Source organism: Engystomops pustulosus, chromosome 2 (assembly GCF_040894005.1).
Source record: "Engystomops pustulosus chromosome 2, aEngPut4.maternal, whole genome shotgun sequence".
Taxonomy (NCBI): Eukaryota; Metazoa; Chordata; class Amphibia; order Anura; family Leptodactylidae; genus Engystomops; species Engystomops pustulosus.
The window spans coordinates 108,459,577-108,485,425 of NC_092412.1; the positions used below are offsets into that span (position 1 = coordinate 108,459,577).

At 37.9% G+C, this 25,849-nt stretch overlaps 1 protein-coding gene across 13 annotated transcripts in view; it reads right to left on the reverse strand.

Annotated features, from left to right (window-relative positions):
* DMD (dystrophin) overlaps positions 1–25,849 on the reverse strand; it is a 1,566,296-nt gene that overhangs the window by 947,406 nt on the left and 593,041 nt on the right. For all 13 annotated transcript variants that reach the window (XR_011853162.1, XR_011853161.1, XM_072135922.1 and 10 more), the window contains one exon: positions 18,079–18,254. Coding sequence is in view for 11 of the 13 variants with exons in the window: in XM_072135922.1 (XP_071992023.1) it covers positions 18,079–18,254 (176 nt within the window). In the remaining 2 variants the exon portion in view is untranslated. The remainder of the gene's footprint in view (positions 1–18,078; positions 18,255–25,849) is intronic.

Below are 25,849 nucleotides of genomic sequence, written 5' to 3' on the forward strand. Positions count from 1 at the left end.
TTTAATTGTCATGGTGGCACTTTGCGACACAAAAGTAGGTTTTGGTTGTAGGTTGGGCACTCTGTCTCCAAAAGGTTCGCCATCACTGCTCTAGGGGCTCTATCAGTCATAAAATAAAATGCAATACAATTGTATAGCAGTATATTGTGAACACACTGCTCATCTTTTGTAGTATGACTCCAACTAGCTGTAATCATTTGATCCAAATGTGAGGTTTGGGAGCCTTGGAGAGGTCCCCACAGCTGACAAGGCAAGTCATCAGTGTTCCCCATTATTGTCATGGGGGCACTGATCAAAAGCAAAATGGCAACGCCCATGTCATTCAAACCTGACTGTTTAAAACGGCAACCTGTAACCTCACCAATCACAGCAGTTAACTGCCTGCTGTATATAAAATATGTATAAAGTTATAGAAAGTAAGCATAGGAATAATAAAGTTATAATAAAGCCCTATTATGACAACTTATCGATAATGATGTATACTAGATACTTTCATTGAAAGTGATGCTCAGGAATTCCACTCATTTCTAATGAACTTCACAATACACCCAGTACAGCTCTGCAAGTGATTTTGATGTATTTTATTTGTCATAGTGAGGACTTCATTGGACATTTTTTTTTTCGTTTTTTTAACCAGTCTAGACTATGACTGATTATTGTCATATCAAACCATGTATCAAACCATTCATGTTAAAAATCTAGAAATTTGCATTAGATTTCTGTCTCAGAATTTAATTAGGATGTTTTAGAGGACAAATACCACCCAGCAACCCAGAAAAAAATTCACTCTTTATCTCTGTATCAATTTTTAAATGAACTGGAGCTATGTTTTTGAAACGCTGGACTAAGAATAATACTGGGAAAAAGCATCTACATTAATAGAGATCTATGTTACCTGCTTTTATCCTGAGCTGAATCAATACAAAAGAGGACCCACATTATGTCACTCTAGATGTCCAACCTTTCCTTTATTAATTTTATACTTTTAGGTCAGACTTAAACATAGAAATATAAAGATCATGAAATCATTGTTGTATTTTTATATTTGTCCATTGACACTAGATGGTGCACAACACTAATGCATGATTTCCTGCGTCTAGAGATGAGCGAGGACTAAAATGCTCGAGTGCTCGTTATTCGAGACGAACTTTTCCAGATGCTCGAGTGCTCGTCTTGAATAACGAGCCCCATTGAAGTCAATGGGAGACTCGAGCATTTTTCAAAGGGACCATGGTTCGGGAATAAAATAAAATGTGTTAATTAATTGAAAAAGAATGTCTTCTGATAAGTTAGCAGATGTATGCAAACATCTGCAATCTATTCTTCACTGTTCCGCGCGTATATTATCTCCCGACAAGTTAGCAGATGTGAAGAACAGTGAAGAATAGAATAAAAACAGTGAACACAGGATCATTTAAGTGAAAAACACAGTGAAGAATAGATTGCAGATGTTTGGCACATCTGCTTACTTATCGGGTGATACGCTGTCCCGGGATCCGCTGCTCTTCTTCCACTGAAGTCTCCCCGATGTCTCCGTGCCGCTCCCCGATGTCTCCGTGCCGCTCCTTGATGTCTCCGTGCCCCGATGTCTCCGTGCCCCGATGTCTCCGTGCCACGATGTCTCCGTGCCGCTCCCTGATGTCTCTGTGCCCCGATGTCTCCATGCCGCTCCCCGATGTCTCCGTGCCGCTCCGTGCCGCTGCCCGATGTCTCTATGCTGCCGCTGCCCGATGTCTCCATGCTGCCGCTGCCCCATGTCTCCGTGCTGCCGCTGCCCCATGTCTCCGTGCTGCCGCTGCCCCATGTCTCCGTGCTGCCGCTGCCCCATGTCTCCGTGCTGCCGCTGCCCCATGTCTCCGTGCTGCCGCTGCCCCATGTCTCCGTGCTGCCGCTGCCCCATGTCTCCGTGCTGCTCCCCGGTGTCTCTGTGCTGCTCCCCGGTGTCTCTGTGCTGCTCCCCGGTGTCTCTGTGCTGCTCCCCGGTGTCTCTGTCCTGCTCACCATGTTCCTCAATGTGTTCTTCACATACTATTTTGTTCACACCGTTCCGCGCGTATCTTCCGACAAGTAAGCAGATGTGCCGAACATCTGTAATCTATTCTTCACTGTGTTCTTTACTGTGTTTTTCACTTAAATGATCCTGTGTTCACTGTGTTCACTGTTTTTATTCTATTCTTCATTGTTCTTCACTGTGTTTTTTTAATTAAATGCTCGATCTAGAGCAGGGGAAATACTCGTCCGAGCAACGAGCCGTTTCGAGTACCTTAATACTCGAACGAGCATCAAGCTCGGACGAGTATACTCGCTCATCTCTACCTGCGTCCCATACACCGTAGTACTTGTGCATCAACAACACAGAACTGTAACCTTGTACTACAACCATGTACCGTATAAGGTAAAACACATCTACAGATCTTCCACTGCATTAACTAATAATCAACCCTGTTGCTGACCTAAAGGATAAATAATATATGAGCCTTGGGCGCGTTCTCTAATTCAGAAGGAGATCATGTCTTTAATTAAACATTAATTTTATCTTTTACTTACCTTTACACATGGCTATTATATCTGAAGATAATGATTATTGATTAATCCCTCTGCTGTATGAAGCTTCATGCACAGATTACAAAATTGTGATGTATATGTCACTACATGATCCCATTGGACAGTCAAGATCTCATATCTGTATTTCTTTTATTTTATGGATTCAAGTGCTTAGGTATAGTTATAATACAAACAGTAGTGGTAGGCATACTGCAAGTGGTAAAGGGTCCCAAGGGCACTGGTATTATGAATGGCATGTGGCGGGCAAAAAGGGGGGAACATACACATTTTGCTTAATGGGCTTAAAGTGATATCTCAAAATAATCGCAAAATATTGGTTTAAACAACAATATGGCCCTGTCTAGAGGCTCTATACAAAACTACACTGAGAGCCTACAAGTTTATATTACCTGCATGGCAGGGACCATCTAGACTCATCCCTGGCCTTGGTAGTGATGTGTTTTTCATTCATAGAGCAAGCCTTAGGCTAGGAGGCTAAATCCTGAAAGTGATGGGCCATAGAGCACCCAACAGAGGTAGGAAAAGCCTTTTAATGAGAAGAGATTGATCTGTGCAGTGTTTTTGTTACTGAACTCACAAGTCTGTCTTGAACTGTAGGTTTTAACAGACATGTTGTCATCCTGTCAACAAAGGGATTTAGCACATAACTTTAGAAGGCTAAGTTTGCTGTAAATTGGAGTAAGCAATCACATAATTATTTATATAAAAAAATTATTAGTCGTGTTTCTTTAAAGAGGATAAAATATGCAAATTCTTTTAATGGCATATAATAATCACTCTGTTAACTTTTACAAGTCAACCATGAAGCCATATTGATTTTGCCCCCTTAAATTAACAAAGTGTCAATCCAGATTAAAATCTGGATTAAAATATAATGGCTGGTGTCCAGAAAGCCAAAACAAACCTCAACTGGATGTCAAAGGGAGCCTGTCATCTGAAATGGACCTAATAAATCACTATCTGTTTGTTGTCAAGCTTCTTAACTCTTTCCAGATTGTGTCACTCTCGTGGCGCAGTGTAGGTGCATCAGTCAGAAAATCAACTTTGAAGTGAGATACAAATTGGTCATATAAATTCATGGAAGCAGAGAGTTCAGCACTAAAGTCAAGCTCACCTCACCTAAAAGTGGCCACTTTACTTTAATTGATGGTCATGTGACATTATTAACCCCCCCTCCTGAAGTCTGGTGTCAATCACAGCACATAGGATGCTCAGAGGTGGGTAGATCCTGACTGTGTTCTCTAATTGGCGATTGTTGATAGACAGATAACATGACCCTCCATCTACAGCCATTTTGTGGCAAATAATTTCTGGCTGATTAGGTAACAGACAACAAAACAGAACTTTTAATAGATGTACCGTATATACTTGAGTGTAAACCGACCTGAGTATAAGCCAAGACCCCTAATTTTACCACCAAAAACTGGGAAAACCGAGGGTGGGAAATGCATTGGTCACAGACCCCCCAGTATATAGCCAGTCCCCTATAGTATACAGCCTGCCCAGTCTGCCCCCAGTAGTATACAGCCAGCCCAGCTTGCCACCAGTAGTATATAGCCAGCCCAGCCTGCCCCCAGTAGTATACAGCCTGCCCCCAGTAGTATACAGTAACCCCAGCCTTCCCCCAGTAGTATACAGCCTGCACCCAGTAGCATACAGCCAACCCAGCCTGCCCCAGTAGTATACAGCCACCTCAGCCTGCCCCAAATAGTATACAGCCACCCCAGCCTGCGCCCAGTAGTATACAGCCAGCCCAGCCTGTCGCTCTGTAGTATACAGCCTGACCCCAGTAGTATACAGCCAACCCAGCCTTCCCCCAGTAGTATACAGCCACCCCAGCCTTCCTCCAGTAGTATACAGCCTGCCCCCAGTAGTATCCCCAGTAGTATAGAGCCACCCCAGCCTGCCCCCAGTAGTATACAGCCACTTCAGCTTACCCCCAGTAGTATACAGCCAGCCCAGCATTAAAAAAAAAAAAACTCATATACTAACCCTCCGGTGGCCCCGATGCGCAGTGCTGCTACACTGATGTCAGCACGGCTTGTCTTCTGGCTTCCGCGCCTATCTTCTTTCTTCTGTAAAATCCTGCAGGGCTCCCCAGTCTTCTCCCGGCCGGCAAAAACTCGGCTTGTACACGAGTATATACGGTATATTGTAAATTACCTAATATCCTGCTCCCCCCACACTTACAAACACATTGAGGTAAAGTGGCCAAAGCCTTTAAAGGAAGCCAATCTTTCTGGGAATGTTCTGAGAACATTTTTCTTGAAAACTTTACGTCCCTTGATATGGTCATAAAACTTTTTTAAACTATTGTCAATTACAACAATTGTTTATTGTTAAATTTCACCTAATTGTATTTTTAAATGACATTTTTACTCATTTTGATAAACTTTAGACGTATTATTCTGAGCCTATGGCCATGTCTTCCAGTGGCTTATTTATCTTTTATGCCCAATTATATTGTTTGTTTTGATAAAAGCCATTGGATATTTAATTTGAATATTATTTCCCTTTTGGCATTTTTCACATTTTTATTCTTATTATATTCTACTAAAGGTCCACATACTGTTTGAAAACAATAAGTGCAACCTGTTGTTCCTGTGATAACGAGAACAAACTAAATGAAATGGGAACAAACTGGATGAAGTAATTGTTCTCTGTAGTATTGATCAATCCTTTATCAAAGTAAATCCTTCAGAAATCATTATTAATCAGATTAAGTTTGGATGCTGATTTTTGATGTTACAGCTGGTACACTAACTTGGCAACCAGATCATAAAGCAAGCAAGGGGTGTGCAAAGCTGAAGGATGAATCCTGGTTTGTCAAACAATTTATTATCTGCACATCTGTTACATTATCATATTTTGTATTTGGCAGCATCCTTCACTATATCTCAGTGGTGAAATATTGCTTTTTAATTAAATTCTAGTTTACTACTAGTTTAGGTCTAGTTATATGGACAATCAAAGAACATAACTCACTCAGATAAAGATGAATTTAGCGAATGAAATATAACTGGTATAAACTGCCGTAAGCAAGATATTTCCCAGTTGGGAGTTTCTGTTTGTGTCCTGGAGTGACTTTTGAAACTACATCAGACACAGAATAACATCTCTCAGATATTGAAAAATGGACATTTATAGGATCACAAAGTAAATCACATGATACTTGTAGAGATAGAATGTTCCATTATGAGATTCCACAATCTCAAGCTGCAGATATGGTGTTTGCATTTTAGTACATTGATGTCTGATAATACTTGGAAAATGCTTGGATACTACATTCATTTAAGTTATTAAAATAAGAAATATAAAAATAATAACAAGTAGAGGTCCAGCAATGACATTGTAAAATAGCAGATAGTTGTTGTGCAAACCGCTCATAACAGAGCTGGGGTCAGTTTATAGATTCAAAAATAAAGTAACAAATGGAATGAAGCACAGCGGAGTAGTACTTAGAATATGTGGTTAAGTAGGACAACTTAGGGGCTACCTGATATTGTCACTGCAGAGATTTAGCTCATTTATACCCAGGTCTGTAAAGGCATATTTAAATGTCTATATCTGGACCAGGTTATGTGGTCCATGTAGTGGCCACATTTCCATGCCCAGCTTTTATGGCTTTAACTTACAGCATTATAGTAAGATCATGATTAAAATTAAGAGGGGTTCAGAACTACAGTACCGAATATGTACTGTCCTCTCATATGCGTAAGGACAATAAAGCATTATAAATTATGTTATTAGTTTAGGCCAAATAATTGGGCTGGGAAACATGGTTAACTCATGGATTTTGCTTCCTAGCCCGAATACAAACATTGAAATGAGCCATTCCTATAACATGTTGCCTTTCAGATTGTCAGGAGCATGATTTCTAATGGATTTCTTTTATGTAAGGATTCTTTTAGAAAGGCTGGGGCCCATGTATCATGCATTGTGTGTACAAGATTTCTGCCACTTTCAAAAAAAATAAAAAAATAACTGAAATTATTGGAACACAGGGTGCACCAGTTGTTAAGACTTCCTTAATACATGGATTCCATTGTCATTAAGTATATGTTTTGTCTTCTTCTAGATTTAGACAGTAGGATAATGCAGTGATCTGGATTTCCTTTTCACAAGTTTACTGATTATCTTACTGCTATATGCATAGTTTTCACCAGCTAGCCTACTACCCTTGAGCTGCATTCTATATGATAAAATTTGTTCTATATACTACAGTGAAGGCTATATAATATTTGTATCCATGTAAATATTATTCTCTATGAATAAAAGAAGAAAAGATTATCTATCGGTGTGTGCTATGCTCTTTGATAGATATTTCCTGGTGTGAGAATTCTACATGAGCACTACCAATACTCAAGAAAGTACAGTATCCCTTGCTCCACAAATACCTTTTTGTTTCAATCTTTGCCAAATAAATAGTTAATAATTTTTTTTTATTATGATAAATGTACCCTAGAAACAGCACCTTTGGAAAATACAACTCATTGTGGAAAAAAAACAAGCCCTTATTTGCTTATATAAATAACATAAAAACTTTATGTCACCCAGAAGCTGAGGACTGAAAAATTTAAATAAATGCTAAGTCCTTAAATGCCAAACAGGCTGGTTTCTTAAGTAGCTAAAGGAGCCACCAAACTGAAAATGTGAAAAAAACAACTAATTTTAATAATCTAGCATGAACATCCTTGACCACATATGTTACATTGAAAACTACTGGGTTCATTAATGATTGGTTGCAGTGGTAATATGCTGTACGCTTATATAATTAATTTATGTTTTTCTTGATTTTATCCTCTTTGCATTTATCTTCTTTGCAAAAGTTGAATAACATCTTCAAGTAAACTTAGAGTATGTAACTATAATAACCCGTCAAAAATATGTTTCTACTCTATGTGGATATATAAGTTCATCACCTTATTTCTCTTTTGTTTTTGACCTGATGTCATTGAGTGCAAAGCACAACAAAGCACAAGATCAATACAAGTTACTTGAAGACAGAACAATTTATGTGATATTACTCGGAAAACTGTTAAACTATTCTTTTACCTTCAGTTACCTTGAAACATTTATTAATTTGATACTCATTGCAGCTTTTACCATCAACTTTTTAAATATATTGTATCATCTAAGAATAGTCATTTTGTTTTCTCTGAAAGCAACATACACTTATTTACAGTTTAGAGAATTGAGAGGTTGTATTGGACAAAACATACGGCTATGTCAAGTTCATATTTGAGAGTGGTGATGTGCTGTTTTCATAGGCAGTAAAGTAATTTGTGAGGTTTTCAAGACAAATGAAAAACAAACATTGCAGCCTGCTACAATTGAACTTTTGGGAAAGCACAGCAATAAGTTAAAATAATAATGAAGAAAAACAAAAGAAACAATGGACAGAAGTTATCAATCCCTAAATACCAACATTTTGAAAATACATTTTTGGGCTTAGTTGCATAAAATAGTGAATTGGCACTGGACTGTTGTTGAAACTTGTGACCCATCATTTTCTACTTCTATTATATCCAAAAGTGCTCCTAAACCACAAAGATCCAGTTTTCCATTGGTTTCCAAGAAGGGCAAAAAATCCCAGTCACATATTGCTCCCTACCTAACACAACAATATACCTGTTTAACAATTTACCTGCTCCAGTCTCATCAGTGAAAAACTGGATTAAAATTCAGGCCGAACTAAAAGTTCGGGCCGAACTTTAAACCGAACAAAAACCCCACTGAAGTCAATGGGAACCCAAATTTTAACACCCAAAAATGCATGTAAAATGAGGGTAGTAAGGGCTAGAGTACTTAAAAATGGTGTAAATAACAGAGCAGTTGCCTTGCCTGAGATGGACCAGGGAAAGTACTTCGAATAATACCATAACATCAAATAATAATAAACAAAGAACAAAAAAAAATAATGAAAAAATGATGTCATAGCAGTTAATGGCGCCTTTTGTGTTCAGACCTACTTATTTACACAGAGGATTAAAGTGGCAATGGTAAAAACAGACACCATTCTTCTCCCTGCATTTAAAATTCTGGTAATGCAGTAAATCATAATTTCAAGTTCAAGTTCTGGGATTATGGAAAGTCAAAATTTGAAGATGATGTTCAAGGAATGTGGAACTGAAAGATTTGAAGTTGACGTTTTAGGAATGCAGAATTTAAAGCAAATCTACCATTTGATTTTATTAATTATGAACCAAACATACCTTAAAAATGCTGTAGCTACACTGATGCAGAAACAAATCTTGTTTAGTTTCTGATCCGAGTGGTTTTACTAAAAAATTATAAAATTCAGGAGCTTGGGAAAGCTGGGTGCCTACATAAACACATTACAAACAGAGCTTCCTGAGCTGCCCAGACAGGACTAATCAACCTGAGATGGATCACTCATACACAGCAGCTGGTGGATAGCACAGTGATTCCATTAATAATGTGTTTTGTTGTATTTCATATCTCTTTGTCTCTTTGAATGCAAGTATTTATATTTCAAAAAATGATAGATAAAAATAAAGTTTCAAAAAAAAGAAGCAGTGCATAACTAGTGTAAGAGTAGAAGCGGTCAGCCCAGGCACAGAAGCAACAGATCTTCATGATCATAATTGGATACGGTAATTGTTTTTTCTTCAAACCACTCAGTTCAGGGATGAAACACATGCACATTTTTGCACATTTTTTCTGTCTTGTCAGATACAGTGCAACAGAAAACTGGCGCAGACACTTTATAAATACGTGTGCAGGCCGTTTGCACATTCTTTTCAGTGTAAAATCACAGAAAATGTGTGCAAACTCTTTAATTTATATGGACCAAAGTCTATAAAACAATGTTGCTTCTATCTGTTTTTGTCAATTTCACTACATTTGGAACATTTTTCCAGCTTCCCAGTAAATTGTATGATACTTTAAATGGAGCCTTCAGTATGTAAAATCTGTCTTTCCAAAACAGTCCTCATACATCTCTAAACTTAAAAATCTAAAGGTTAGAGCACTTGGTGGGAAGGGAATAAAAACAGAAAAGGGGACGATAACCCCAGATTTTCACAATCATTACAGGTAAATGGGCCCTCAGTGATCAGACACTATCCTTTGGTTGGGGGGAATAATATGGCACAACCTTTATAAAATAAAATTATTCCCACCATACTGTTTTTCTTTCCTCTACCTGGATTTAAAAAAAAATATATAATAAAAACATAACCACTGAATCTAATTATAGAACAGAAGTTACCATTGCAGCCAGTAATAAGTGTAATTTAGTACTGTAGAGGGGTTGTCCAGGATGAAAAATAAAGTGAGTATTGAACATCATTCTTGTTTAGTTGCCATTAGAAAAAATCTAAATCGGACTACAAAAAAACATATGGAAGTTCTTCTGTTGGATGCAAACGGATTTGCCATATGTAATCATAGATGCTGCAGTATGAAAATTGATGCCTTGGACTAATTTAAAAATCAACAGGTTAATTACATGGTGTAAACATTTTCAATTTATGAAAGACCCAAAATAGCAATAATATCCAAACATTAAATATATACAGTAACTGTGTAGAAAAGTGATGCTTAGATAATTTAAGTTAAGAAATGTGAAAATGTGTACAGAACTCAATAGAATGTTCTGTAGAAACTGGACTCCTAATATACAGTGTGACATTCATGCAGTAGGCAAGCTGACCTTTTCGAGGAAACCATACAATAATTTTTTTTCCCTTTGGGAAACCAATAGATAAAGCTAAGAGCACTAAAAGCATTACAGCTTATACTGTGCAATCTGTACTTACAGTTAAAAGCAGAACACCATTATGTTCACTCATCTTCTAGCATTTGTATTGAGATTTTATCTATAAGGTTATGAATATATATATAACTATTATTGTTACAATTTGAAAGTGTATAGTGAAGGTTAGTGATTGTTACTATGTATAACCCCATTAAAGGGAATTATTATAATAGGATGAAAACAATTTACATTTCCCCTCCATGGTAAAATGTTTCTGCTTATAATGCAACTCTGAATGGATCAATTAAAAGATTTTCCAGATGATAAATTATGCAAAATTCAGAAATCATTGAATAAATATAATTTAAACAATGGTTTATACAAATATTAATGATACCTCCTGGCTATGGAGCCTCATGATGTTTTACTTACTACATCTAGTGACAAGGGACACTCATGATCTTTTGCATCATCTTAGACTGCACATTGTGGTTGTAGATTTGCTATTGTTTTGCTCAATCATATATATATATATATATATATATATATATATATATATATATATATATATATACACACACACTCTGCACTATAGTTGGCTAGCAGGGGATATGGTTTAGGTATGTAAGTAGAAGTGTAGGAGTAAAAGTAGAATATAACAATAAGATAAGTGAGGAAATAAGAAATGTAAACCCCCATCATGTTTTTGCCACCTTTTTTCTCAGTGTGATTCAATGGGGCACATTTACTTACCTGTTCGGAGGAGTTCACGAAGTATGACGGTAATGCACTCTGGCGCAATTCACTAAGATCGTGCGCCCGATATCCTGTATGTGTCCCTTCCCTGCTAAGGTCCGCCGGAGTTCATCTTCTTCTTCCTTGTGCATGTAAGTGCTTGATCTTGTAAAACAATTTGAATCTTAAATCCTGCGCCCAGTCCAAATCAGTTGGATCATCCGACGTCCCTCCCCCTGATTTCTGTCACATGAAAGCCTACACCACAATACGATCACGTGCGACACAATCCCGAGTTAGATACAGTTAGTCACAACGGCGCAAATCCTGAAAACTTCAAAAATCCGATGAAAGTGCGGCCGCGGACCCTTATTAACTAAGCCCGAATGTTTTCAATGATTTTTTCAGCACACCAAATGTTTTGTTATTTTAGTTTTATAAATAGTCATTAAAGGATACATTGCATTTTGAGAAACTTTAAAAACCAAATGAACACCTTATAATCTTTTTTTTTCATTTCACTATTGATTTTAAAATCTATTAGAGGTGTTCTAGTAACTTAATATCATGTTGGACAGTCAACACCAGGGAGCACTCCAATCGATTTGAAATGATCAAATAAAAATAGACTAAACTACCTTAAAAAATCAAAATCATGTTGCGAATGAATGCTCTGCTCAGCCTTAACACTGAATAATTTAACCTTTGTTCTATAGTCGGTAAGTAATCTTATGCATCTTGTTCATGGCTATGGCAAATTCTTTATAAAAGACCTGAAGTAATATAATATGCATCTCTTTTATAAACATGAATTATTATTTTCAGTTGTTATTGTTTTGAGACCAACCTAACAGTGTGTGCTGTCAAACCATATTAGTGCTTTGCCCTATTTGATTGTAAAACCTTCTCTCTGCCTGTCCGATACAATGGCTTGTCATATTTGATCATTCATTGCTGTGTTTTGCATAAATGTCAACCTCGTAGCATATCCAGGATCACAGTTCAACACCTGCATAAGGTTGTCATCTCGTGTTTAATACTGACATTTGGAGGAAAATCCTTTCAGCTTCACCAGCTTTATCCTCAGCGAGTTCATAATTATTATTATAATGTACATCATAATATGCTACATGACTAAATTATGTAAAGTGAGGTATGTCCATAACGAAAAATAAAAATGTATTGGATTAACTTCCATGGAACGAGACCAAGTCTCTTCTAAAAAGCCCAAGAATATAAAGTGTAGTTGGTGATGCAATGCAATTTTAAATGTGCCCAACATTATATAGTAATTATAACATACCTCCTCCTAAGATCTCATCAAATAGCAAATTAATATTTTGTAAGGGCCAATTAAGGGTAATATAGGATAAAAGAGGACCAAAGCCTAGATCATTAACGTTTAAAGAGCTGACACCTACTGACATGTCTGTTTTAGCTAACACTTGCATATCCTATAGCTGTATATTATATATCTTTCACTGATTAATTCTGTCAGAAGCTCATAGATGTATCAGATTGCATTGAGGTCAATAGAGAGAAGAGAAGAGGAGGTAGGTATTCAGCATCCAATAACTCTGAAACATCTGAAAAATATAATTCCTCTTTCACACACTGTACTATTGTTTTGTGCAAAGTATGTTAAAAAATTTTAATGTAACCAAGCCTTCACCACAATTTTATAAATCAATAGTATTGTCAGAAAGTCTGTTACATCATCACTGGGAGCAGAGCATTAGAGGTAGGAGGAGTCACTGAGAACTAAATGACCATGAGACCATAGTTTCCAGTGGCGGCCATCTTGGTGATAACTCTGCAGACTTTAAAAGTCCATAACATTTTGTGAGTCATAAAAGCAAACTATTTTACTTTCTTTTTGTGACTAATGACATTGAGTTTTATTTTGTCCATTTATTTATAGTGTTTTTGTATCAGATGTTCATATTTCTGTAATGTTCTGCAGAGAGTTGATTGATTGACAGATCAGCAGCCTTTTCAGCAGGGAATGTGTGTGCACAGTGTCCTATGAGATTGCTGAAGGAGTGAACCATTTGGGGCAGTGTCCACTTGCTCATATTCCTGCCTGTCTGTCTTATGGCTGTTTCTTTTTTCTGTCTTACTGTTTTGTGTAATTATCAAGGATAGGCACATGACCGACAAGTAGGCAGTGGAATAGTTTGTGGGAAGCACAGGCTTCAATGTCTGCACAAATGTAGATGATAATAGTAAACTTTGTGACATGTGTGATTGTGTCCTTGTTTTCCATGGTCTTTCTTCCTTATTGAAGCAGTTGTTTAAATCAGTTTTCTGTTCCATACAGCAGTGTCAGCTGAGAGATAAAGGAATATGATAAAGTGTCTAATGGATTAACTCTTTACATTTAGTCTCTGGAAAGTGTAATCATCTCAAAGGGAGGAATCATAAAGGAAATTTTCTCTAGGTATGAAAATAATTAATCATTAGCCCCCTTATCCCTCAGAATGCTTTCATATGTACGGCACATTGTAGTCTTCACTTAATGCAATATATTGCAAAGTTTACTATTATTACCTTTAATTATTGTATAATACTATTATTATCTGCTCTGATTATTTTGGAAATTAAAAAAACATTCTGTTCTACATCTCATCTCTAGCTGGTCTCTAATTGTATTATCAAAATTAATATAATTTAAGCGATATGAAATCTTTGTTTAGACAATTTTCTTGCGAGTAAGAAACAAATGCTATTCCATACATACTATTGGAGATTCCACAGACAGCACCAGTAAAAATCTTTTCTTCAAATAGGAATAATTAGTTGTGAAATATTGGACATCTGAAAGGAGATACGATTTGCTTCAAGGTTTAATGTGCTCTTAATGTATGCCATGTATGCCTAGAGATCTGTAAAAATGTCACCATCTGATACTGCTTTAGGAATTCCACATAGACTACTTAGTGGTTCACATTTTCCAATGTGTGGAGGAGCACAGTAAATAAAATCTGAATACTACAACTCCTTCAGAACATCAGTAGATTATTTTATTTATTTATTTAAAAGCACTGTAAATGTGAAATGGTTAATGGGAAGAAATTTGTTGTATAACCACCACAATGTCATCGATAAGTTATTTTAGGAAGATGCAAGCTGCACTGAGTAATTGCGAATTCACGAAACCATAAATTTATATCACGTACCGTAAAACATTTTCCTTTTAAGATGGTTAATTGTCTGGGAAATTGCTGAATATTGTTATTTTTATTTGTTTAAAAGATGTTTGAGCTAAAGGGATTCTCCAGGATTATTTTTTATTGATCATTTTTAGCATCAGATTTGCAGAGGACCAAAACCCCTCACTTCTGCCAATTATCTGTTTAGCCAGTGATGTAACATCCATGCATGGTCTTCTTATTTAAGTAGAATATAAATGTGGCATCATTGAGTGCCCTACCTATAAATTTAAAACCGTTTTTAGAAACAACAAGAAAGATGTTATAAACCATATAATATACTCGAGTATAAGCAGACCCAAATATGACCTGAGGTACCTAATATTACCACAAAAAAATGGGAAAACCTATTGACTTGCTTGAGTATAAGCCTAGGGTGGGAAATGCATTAGTACCAGTCTTTTGCCTCCAATATATAGCTAGCCAGCGTCCTGCTCTAGAGTAAATAGCTAGCCAACCTCCTACCCCCAGTATATAGCGAGCCAGTCCACGCTCCCTAGAGAGTAGCCAGCCAGCCCCTTAGTATATAAGTACCCAGTCCCTAGTATGTAGACATTTAGCCCCCTAGTATAAAGACAGCCAGCCCATGCTCTCTAGTATATAGTGAGCCAGCCCATACCCCCTAGTATATAGCTAGCCCATGCCCTTTAGTATATAGTCACCCATGCTCTCTAATGTATAGCCAGCCAGCCCTTCGTATATATCCAGCCAGCCCATGTCCCCAGAAAACCCTAGAATATAGCCACCCAGCCCCCTAGTATATAGCGAGCCAGCAATTGCCCCCTAGCATATAACTAGCCAGCCCATGTACTCTAGTTTATAGATAGCCAGCCTATGCCCTTTAGTATAAAGCCAGCCAGCCCATGCCCCCAGTATATAGCCGCCACTGTCATCATAGTGTGTGCATGGCCGGCGTGCTTGGACCTGCCACTCTCAAAAGTAAGAAAAGAACCTGTGTAGGGTGATGGAAAGGTGAGTTTTGACTTTATTTTTTTGACTCTAGTATAAATCAAGTTTGAGTTTTCGGCACATTTTTTGTACTGAAAAACTCAGCTTAGACTCAAGTATATACAGTAGGCAATTTATATTTATGAAAGAGACTAACTGCAAAGAACAACCATGGATCCTTATTTATGCAACCTCAACTTTGATGCCCTTATTCTGGGAGCTTTTAATACTGGATTACCTCAGTTTTATCAATTTTAAACAGTATTTTATTGGTCAATTATATACATATCCTGTGAAGGGGCTGAAGAATTTTGGACATTATAAATAAGGTTAGTTTCACATCACATTTCACTCCATGTTGTAACTCACTGTATTCTCATATGGAGGAAGATTAAACATTGGCAGCAGTCAGTGATTTGCAGCTGATGTTCAGGGTGTCTCCTATTGAGACATTAGTTACATTACTAGTTGAAACCCCACAACGAGGCCATCGATGAATGCAATACAGCTGCATCCCTCACTTAGCCTACACTTTCCTCCCTAGCAGGTAGCAGGTTCCATCCTGCAGGTTCCAAATGTAGCCTGCTGCATTTCTTCATTGACTGTTTCCTGATGGGTGGGAAGTTTTCTAAGTAGACTAAGGAAAGTTGATGCCTCTATTATACCAGTATACGTTTATGGAAACATTTATGGTGTATGCTTGGAGCTTTCCTGGTGTACAAGCAAAATATGTGCAAAAAACTCAGCCTAAAGATTTTCTGATGTATACTGATAAGATGCCTTCACTCCAGCCATTGATGTAGGAATTATTAGCCATAAATTGTACCTCAAGTACAATAGGTAAACTTTCCTCAGTTTGGAAAAATAGCCTAAATTCAACAAGGACATGGTGTAGTGCCAAGCATACCTGCTGTATAATGTACTGTAAGCAGTAAAGAGGCTAAAGAACTCATCTGAACACTGCAGACACCTTAAAGGACATCTACCAAGAGGATAAAGAATTGTAAGCCAAGCAAGCTGACATACTCAAATTATGCTAATAAGCCTGAGAGGTTACAGGCTCTATAGGTGTTAATGAAGCCTGGAGCCCCTCAGGTTTATTTGCAGAATTTTAACCCCTTAAAGCCACGGCCCTATTTTTGTTTTTGCGTTTTCATTTTTCACTCCCCACCTTCAAAAATCTATTACTTTTTTATTTTGTAAAGAGCTGTGTGAGGGCTTGTAACAAATTGCACATCATAGTAGCAGTTTTTAATATTCCATGTAGTGAATTCCAAATGCAGTGAAATTGGTAAAAAAAACACATTTGCACTGTTTTCTTTTGGCCCTGGATTTTATGGATTTCACCATGCACCCCAAATGACACTTTATTCCTTGGGTCGGTGCGATCATGGGGATACTAAATTTATATAGGTTTTACAAGAATTAAAACCTCCTGCACAAGAATTAAACCTCCTGCGGTGCAGGTGTTACTGGTAAGTGTTTGTTTGGTGCAATATGCAGCAAAGACTTACCAACTATGGAGAGGTTCAGCCCGTGAGCCCCATCCATTTACCTGCAGATAACACCTGACCTAGTACTGCGTCACGTGTCGTTAAGGGGTTAAAGCCTTTTTTTTTTAAAAAAACAAGGACATAAGAAGCTTAAAGAAAAGTAGATCCTGTCAGAGGGGGGCATACACCAGTATGTCAATGCAATTGGTTTTCAATCCTTCCTCTTGGTGGTAGATTTCCTTTAAACAGCTGATCGTGGGTAGTGCCGCTTATAGTACCTCATCTGATTTATAAACAACCATTAGTATTGGGAAGCAATAAAAAAATCCTGAACAAATCCTTAAAAAATATTCTGATCATCTGAAGCCTTCTCTACAGGGAGCTTAGAAGACTTCTACACACTGGTATACATTGCATACATTAATAGCAAGTTACAGGCAGTCCCCGGGTTATATACAAGATAGGGTCTGTAGGTTTGTTCTTAAGTTGAATTTGTATGTAAGTCGGAACTGTATATTTTATCATTGTAATCCCTGCCACAACTTTTTTGGTCTCTGTGACAATTGGATTTTAAAAATGTTGGATTGTCATAAGAATCTGGATTAACACTAAATCTTCATTACAGACACCTGTGATAACTGTTACAGCTGATCATTGTAGCCTAGGACTAAAGTACAATAAATTACCAATATCCAGAGGTCCGTTTGTAACTAGAGGTCGTATGTAAGTCGAGTGTTCTTAAGTAGGGGACCGCCTGTATACTGAAAACTACTGAGCTTCCGTCAGTAGCAGCTTTGGCCACAAAAGTAGTATGATACTGTAAAAACTATAGAGATCTGAATGCTGAAAAGCTACATCAAGAAATAAGTCTGTAAATAACATGATGCTGAAAAGTATATTATTAATATCTTAGATAATATTTTAAAACACAACACTGAATAACATTATTGACTTAAACCCTTAACCAGATGTGATAACAGCGTCTGTAGCGTGAGTAAAACGTGGGAAAGTATCAATTGTCTATAATAACTAAGTGTGTTATATATATATATATATATATATATATATATTATTAAACATGTTATTATATTATACATATAATACATATAATAAGTTATTATATTATTATACATGTTATTATACATGTTATTTTATGCAATGCTTTTGTCAGCTGGTTAAGGAAAAAGGATTTTGGCGCCCTTGCATTTGGAGCAACTTGGAGCACCACCTCTATTAAAATGAAACACATAATATGAAATGTTATCAGATAATAAAACACAATCTGTATTGCAATAAATTATACAGGTATAGCTTTATATCCTTTATGTTTTGTGTGAATGTAGTACATTATTACTGTTGATTTTTCTATTTCCTCATTTTTACATTGCCATAGTGTTCTCACCTCTTCCTAAGTTCTGATTCCACAAGGATCTGTCTTTTCTTCTGGGGGGGAGGCGGCGGGAGTTCATCTTTACCATGCTTAACAAGAATTTGTTCCCTGGTGGTCACCATAGTTACAGTTTCCATTACAGTTGTCTGTGTTAGTGATGTCTGAGTGGTGGTGGCAGCCTGTGAAATCTGTGAAAAGTATTGAGACAGAGGTCACACAATATTCGTAAGACTTCAGAGACTGCTGTTGGAGTGTCAATAGAAAATAATGAGAAACTGCATTTTGTATGATCAAAGCCTGGCCTCTAGAGCACAATAATACTTAAGTGAACATACAAACACATAGTTTTGTCTGGCTCAAGTAATGTCAAAACAGCATTAAAACAATAAAACACCATACACAACATAAGTTCCATCAGTTTCTGTTTTTCAAGAAATGACGTAATGTATTTTGCCATTGTGTATTGCAGGTCTGATAGGTAAGTACTTTATCCTCCGATCATATAAAACCAAAAAAATCTAGCACTTAACAGTTAATTTTTTAACCCAAATTTTGATATATTTCACTAAATACAATATTCTGTAGTTGGTGCTCTCAAAAATTATTTTCTTCCTTGAGCACTTAATGCCTGCCCCCCCTCTCTGTTTTTAAGATATCAGTACTAACTATGATTAGTTAATTTTACAATTTCATGCCTGCTATTTTATAAATAAAAGATAACTGAGAATATACAATTTTTTTATTTTCAAATCGACTAGGGAACTATGCAGGGACAGTAATGGAATTCTCTCAAATTGTTGCTCAAAGGGAACCTGTCACACACGGGTAATTTTCACTAGTGAAAGTTTTCAAAAGACACTGTACGTTTTTATCAAATTTCTTGGTTTATTTGAAATAGTAATGTCTGCTTAATTGATTGCATAATTGATGCCAATATGCAGAAAAATCCCCTCCCACATCATCCCTGTATACTAATAAAAATAGAAATCTACAATCCAAGGGCACCAATGATGTATTCAAAATTAGTACAAAGTTACTTTTGTTTTCCTTCAATATATGTTTCCTTAAGGAGGTTTCTGTTTCTGAAAAGAATGCCTGAGGGGGAGAGCACTTGTTTAAAAAATAAATACTTAAATATACATATATATACATATACATACCTCCTTAAGGAAACCTTCTTAAGGAAACATATATTGGGCGGCTCTATGGAGAGGAAGTATATATACTTTCTTCTCCAGAGAGCTACCCAAATCCAATGCTGGCTCATTGTCATCTAAAGCAGAAATAGGGAGCTCACACATATTGGGCAAGATACTATTACACAAAACGATAAACCCCTTTAAATAATTTTGTTTAAATATGTTTAAAGCCGCTGCTGACTAATAATAATAGTAATAATAATAATAATAATAATGTTATTATAATGTATATAGTATTTTCAATTCCTTGCATTCTCGTTGGGTCACATTTTCCTTGAGTAGGTTCAAAGCCATGATACTGAAGGGAAAAATCTCTTTAAAGGGGTTGGGCACTTTTCTTCATGTTTTATTAATGTATGTGTAAGTATGGTTAATTTACCAATGAAACATCTATTTAAAGTTCTGCCTCCCTTTCTTAGTATGGAAAGCAAAGCCCAAGTTTTTGAAATGTCCTTCACCTCATTAGCAGACGTTCCAGTCCATAAAATGGTTGTAGATGGAGTGTTATGTGCTTTCTTACTGTCCATGAGCAGTCTCCCATCCTACTATACCATAAGTTCCTGGAAGGTAGATTGGTCATGGACACTTTAGATCACAGAAAATGTAATAAAGGTACACTCACCGGCCACTTTATTAGGTACACCTGTCCAACTGCTCGTTAACACTTAATTTCTAATCAGCCAATCACATGGCGGCAACTCAGTGCATCTAGGCATGTAGACATGGTCAAGACAATCTCCTGCAGTTCAAACCGAGCATCAGTATGGGGAAGAAAGGTGATTTGAGTGCCTTTGAACTTGGCATGGTTGTTGATGCCAGAAGGGCTGGTCTGAGTATTTCAGAAACTGCTGATCTACTGGGATTTTCACGCACAACCATCTCTAGGGTTTACAGAGAAAGGTCCGAAAAAGAAAAAACATCCAGTGAGCGGCAGTTCTGTGGGTGGAAATGCCTTGTTGATGCCAGAGGTCAAAGGAGGATGGGCAGATTGGTTCGAGCTGATAGAAAGGCAACAGTGACTCAAATCGCAACCCGTTACAACCAAGGTAGGCAGAAGAGCATCTCTGAACGCACAGTACGTGGAACTTTGAGGCAGATGGGCTACAGCAGCAGAAGACCACACCGGGTGCCACTCCTTTCAGCTAAGAACAGGAAACTGAGGCTACAATTTGCACAAGCTTATCGAAATTGGACAGTAGAAGATTGGAAAAACGTTGCCTGGTCTGATGAGTCTCGATTTCTGCTACGACATTGGTAGGGTCAGAATTTGGCGTCAACATGAAAGCATGGATCCATCCTGCCTTGTATCAACGGTTCAGGCTGGTGGTGGTGGTGTCATGGTGTGGGAAATATTTTATTGGCACTCTTTGGGCCCCTTGGTACCAATTGAGCATCGTTGCAACGCCACAGCCTAGAGTATTGTTGCTGACCATGTCTATCCCTTTATGACCACAATTTACCCAACATCTGATGGCTACTGATGGCAGGATAATGCGCCATGTCATAAAGCTGGAATCATCTCAGACTGGTTTCTTGAACATGACAATGAGTTCACTGTACTCAAATGGCCTCCACAGTCACCAGATCTCAATCCAATAGAGCATCTTTGGGATGTGGTGGGACGGGAGATTCGCATCATGGATGTGCAGCCGACAAATCTGAGGCAACTGAGTGATGCCATCTTGTCAATATGGACCAAAATCTCTGAGGAATGCTTCCAGCACCTTGTTGAATCTATGCCACGAAGAATTGAGGCAGTTCTGAAGGCAAAAGGGGGTCCCACCCGTTACTAGCATGGTGTGCCTAATAAAGTGGCCGGTGAGTGTATATTGGTAAATTACCTAATATCCTACTTCTTGCACTGTCCATGCACAGTACAAAAAGTTGTTATGTGAACAAACAAAATCCAAATGAAAATTTTATTGCTATGAGTAAATACAAACTGGATACAACCGATCTCCTACCTCCTTGACTGGATCTAAGAAGAAAATATATGGGGATTAAAAGTCTTTTTTTGTGCCAAAGCACCAATACAGAGGAGACACACAGACACCATTACACCACAATTACAGTCAGCTAAAAGTACTGTTCTGCCACCTATTAAGGTGACAGGTTCCCTTTAATAATCAGATGGATTTTGAGGACAGATAGATTTACATTTATCACATGATTCATGTTACTAACCAACAGCTTTGCGAATGTAATTCTAGCCATCAATGCAATAGACATGTTTTGAGGAGTCATTATCTACAGATACTCCTGGTTTTGTCTGTTAGTTAATTAAATGTGTATGTAAATTAGGAATCTAACATTAGTTCAGACATTCAAATGTCAATAGCATGCTTAGCTAAAGGTTTATTTTAGCTATAATTGCTTTGTCTTTCTCACTTATGTAAAGTGCTGTCATATTCATCATACATATATACATGGTACATATATATATACACACACACACAGTATTTTTCTGACTATAAGGCGCACCGGAATATAAGGCGCACCATCAATAAATACCTGCTAAAATGTCTAGGTTCATATATAAGGCGCACTGGACTATAAGGTGCACCTGATTATAAGGATGAATGAACAGCAGGTGGCAGACCTGTGCACAGTTCAAGGCAGCTGTTGTCTGTAAGCATGGTTCACTGGACTATAAGGCACACCTTTGATTTCTGAGAAAATCAAAGGATTTTTTGTGCGCCTTATAGTCCGAAAAATATGGTATATACATATATACATGGTACATATATATATATATATATATATATATATATATATATATATATATATATATATATACATTATATCTACGAAATTAGCAAAACATTTAACAATAACAGTTATACCCAAGGTATTTAAAATATCAATATTGGTTAATCATTAATATCTACAGCTGCTATTTATGGAGAAACGTTCTTTTCAGACCAAATTGTATAAATTTTCAAAGGTTGCAGCCATAAGCTGAGTATTTATATGATGATTTATAAATAAACCTATATTTAGATATTTCCTCATTGCTGTGTTACCACTCCTGAAACAGGATTGCAAAATTGGAAGTTGTAACTTTTTTGGACATGTTTGAACAGAACTTTAACACATTAGCATTTTCACATCACTCAGTCCATCAGTATTTAGCCCAGTTAAGTGATGTACATTAACATCACTCAGCTATCTCGGGCACTACCATACAGATGAATAGGGCAATGTACAGTAGACATCAATTATGTTTTTATAAAATTTCTGGGTTCATTGGTTAGAGAAATATGCAATATTAAACTTTACCTGGCTCCCTGCCATCACCCGCATCCACGTCCTGAGGTTGTGCTTTTGAAATAGTAATGTCTGCCTAATTCATTGCATAATTGATGCCAATATCCCTGTACTCCCCCTCCTCCAAATGACATTGGCTCACTGCTCACTGTGCATGTAAGAGATACAAGGCTGACTGCTTGTGTGGAGAATTAATGTCACTAGGAGGAGGGGGAAGGCAGGGATAACGTAGAAAGGGGTTTGGCGGTTTTTATTGAGCATGGCACACAGGGCATCAATTATACAGATGTTCTGGCGGACTATTTACTATTTAAAATATGCAACACTCAGGACTTGGCTGCAGGTGCTGGCAGGGAGCCAGATAAAGTTTAATATAGCATTGTCACGGATGACCCGCGATCCTTGTCGAGGATCCCAGGCACATCCGTGCCCCCCGGCGCAGCACTGCACTCCCCGGCCCAGACTTACCTCTCCACGAGCCTGCTTCCCGACTAGGCTGCATCTGCCGAGGCCCCGAGCTCCTGCTCCTAGGGCATGTGTGCGTTCTCTCTCCCAGCCTTAAAGGGCCAGCGTCCTCCTGATTGGCGCTTGCTAATCTGGCTCACCCTTTATAAACCGGCACCTCCCTTCCTTCCTGGCTGGATCTTCAGCATTGTTACCGCATTCTTTGGAACTTCCAAGGTTTCCACTACTTGCTTCCCACAGCGGTTCCTGTTGAAGTGATTACCCACCAGTGTTCCCAGACGCTCATGTCTTCGAGCGTTTCCAGACGACTCCATGTTCCTGCTGTCATCCCAGGCTTGGACTATTTCCTGAACATCCCTGTACCTTTGCTATCACTGCGGGCCTCGTACCATCTCCCGCAGTGACAGCTTCCATACTTCATCAACTGCTTGACTCCCAGCAACTTCAAGGTCGACTTCCACGTCTGTCTCGCTTGGCTCCTGCTTTCCAAAAGCCGCTCCAGTCTCTGGCTTTTCCAGAAGCCTCTCCAGAGTCTCCGGCTTTCCCAGAAGCCTCTCCAGAGTCTACGGCTTTCCCAGAAGCCATTCCAGTCTCCAGCTTCCCAGAGCTATTCCAGTCTCCAGCCTTCCAAGTGCCATTCCAGGATCCACGGCTGTCAGTCCCCATTCTCCTCCTTAGGTGTTCTGTCTCCATGAAGAATTGGAGGAGATGAAAGAAGAGTCAGAAGAAGAAGAGGGGCCCTAAAGGGTGGGGTACTGTCACAGATGCCTCCTTGTCGCGGATCGCAGGCACATCCGTGCCCCCCGGCACTACACTCCCCAGCCCGGACTTACCTCTCAAAGAGCTTGCTTCCCGACTAGGCCGCATCTGCCAAGGCCCGCGCGCACCCGCCCCCAGTGTCCTCCTGATTGGCTGATTCTTGTGGGCTCAGTTTTTACAACTTTCACTCTACACTCCAATTAACACCTCTGCTTTATTCTTTGGTTCAGTACGATCATAGTGATAGTAGATTTATTTAGGTTTTATTGTGTTTTAATACATTTTCAAAAATTAAACAAATGTGTAGGATCTTCTAATAACTTTTTATACTTTGGTTTATGTAGTTTTTTGTGAAATGAGCTGACGTTTTCATTGCTACCATTTTGAGGACTGCAACATTTTGATCCCTTTTTATTATATTTTTAATGTGATTTAAAATTGTGTAAAAGTAGCATTACGGACATTTGGGCACTATTTTCCGTTATGGGGTTCACCGCTAGCAATAACTGTTTTTATATTTTGATAGATCAGAAATTTTACACGCAGTGTGTTTGTGATTTCTACTGCTAATTACGTATTATATCAGTTCCAGGGAAAGGGATTTGAACTTTTAGGATTTTATAATTATTTTTAACTTTTTTTTTTACTATTTCTTAGACCCTCTAGGGTATATTAACCCTAGATGGTTTGATCACTCCTACCATATACTGCAATGCCACTGTATTGGAGTATATGGCAGTTTTGCATAGTAATCATTGCAATAAGCTCTTTGTAACAAATCTGCGGAAACCAGACAGCCTTGGGTTTGACGAAGATCCGAGGCTACCATGGCAACCCATCACCGCCCCCTGATGATGTTTGGGGTAGCAACGATTGGAAACTAAGAAGGCGGTGCCCACACGCTGCCGCCCTTGGAATGCTAGCACCGACCACAGGTATTAGTGGTTCGTGTTTACTGCAATATGAAGCATACCTCACCTCAGTAAAGAGAGGGCTCAGCCTGTGATCCCTCTTCAAACACTCTCTTCACAGAGCGTGAAGAGGGTTAATTCAACAAAATGATATTCAAGTCATCTAGTTCACATGGCAGCAATGCTCGCAGTTACATTGGCACAAACTAAGTTTATCTCATCATTTCTCATCTATTACATGGGCAATCCGCTTCCGATGAACGTCATGTGATGTGACTGAAATGCTATTTTTGGATAGCTTTTAGAAAGTCAAATGTAAATATCATTTTGTTGAATTAAAGAATTTTGCATCACATTTGAGCGCCAAGTATTTTCTTGTTAATTACAATTAGGGGTGGTTCCCTTACTTGAGCCCCAAGTTGAACCACATACTACCAGGAGTGAAGTGTATTCAGCCATTACTAAATATATATTTTACTGAGAAGATAAGGATTAACATTGCTCACAGCAAGGGAATGCTGCAGAATGTGTATAGTAATTTTGTTCTAGCCACCAAGAGCAATGTGTAGGAAGCCACAAGCTACTATTAAGTTGAGTTATTTTATTTACAAGAACCTTTCTGGAGATTTCTTTATTTTAAATATTGGAAAAATAACACTGAAATGAGCTGAAACAGTGAGGGACTAGTATTTATGTTAAGCTTATTTCATGGTCAAAAGACATTAAAGGTGTAATGTCTATATAAAAATGTACAGAAAAGAAAGGTTTGAAAAAGCTCCCTTAAATGAAATAATAGAATGATTTTATTCTTGTAAAATAATATTTTCAGGTTCCACTGTTACTATTAGTATTTATAGAGCACCATTTATTCCATTATCATGTACAATCAGTAAGGGGTTCACATTCATTGCATTATGGCAAGAACAAATGTAAATGCAAATACAAATACAATACTAAAGAGATCTAAAACAAGTAGGAGTAGGGTGTTGCCCATGAGTGCTCACAATCTGTATGGAGACACAAGGTGGAGAAACAAAGCGCAGCAGTTATTGTGTGTTGTAGGCAATCCTAAGCAGATGGGGTTTTAAATTACATTTGAAAGTTTGGAAGGTGGGGCACAGTACAACAATACATTTTGGTAGAAAGTTTCAGAGTATGGGAAATGTACAGGAGAAATCCTGG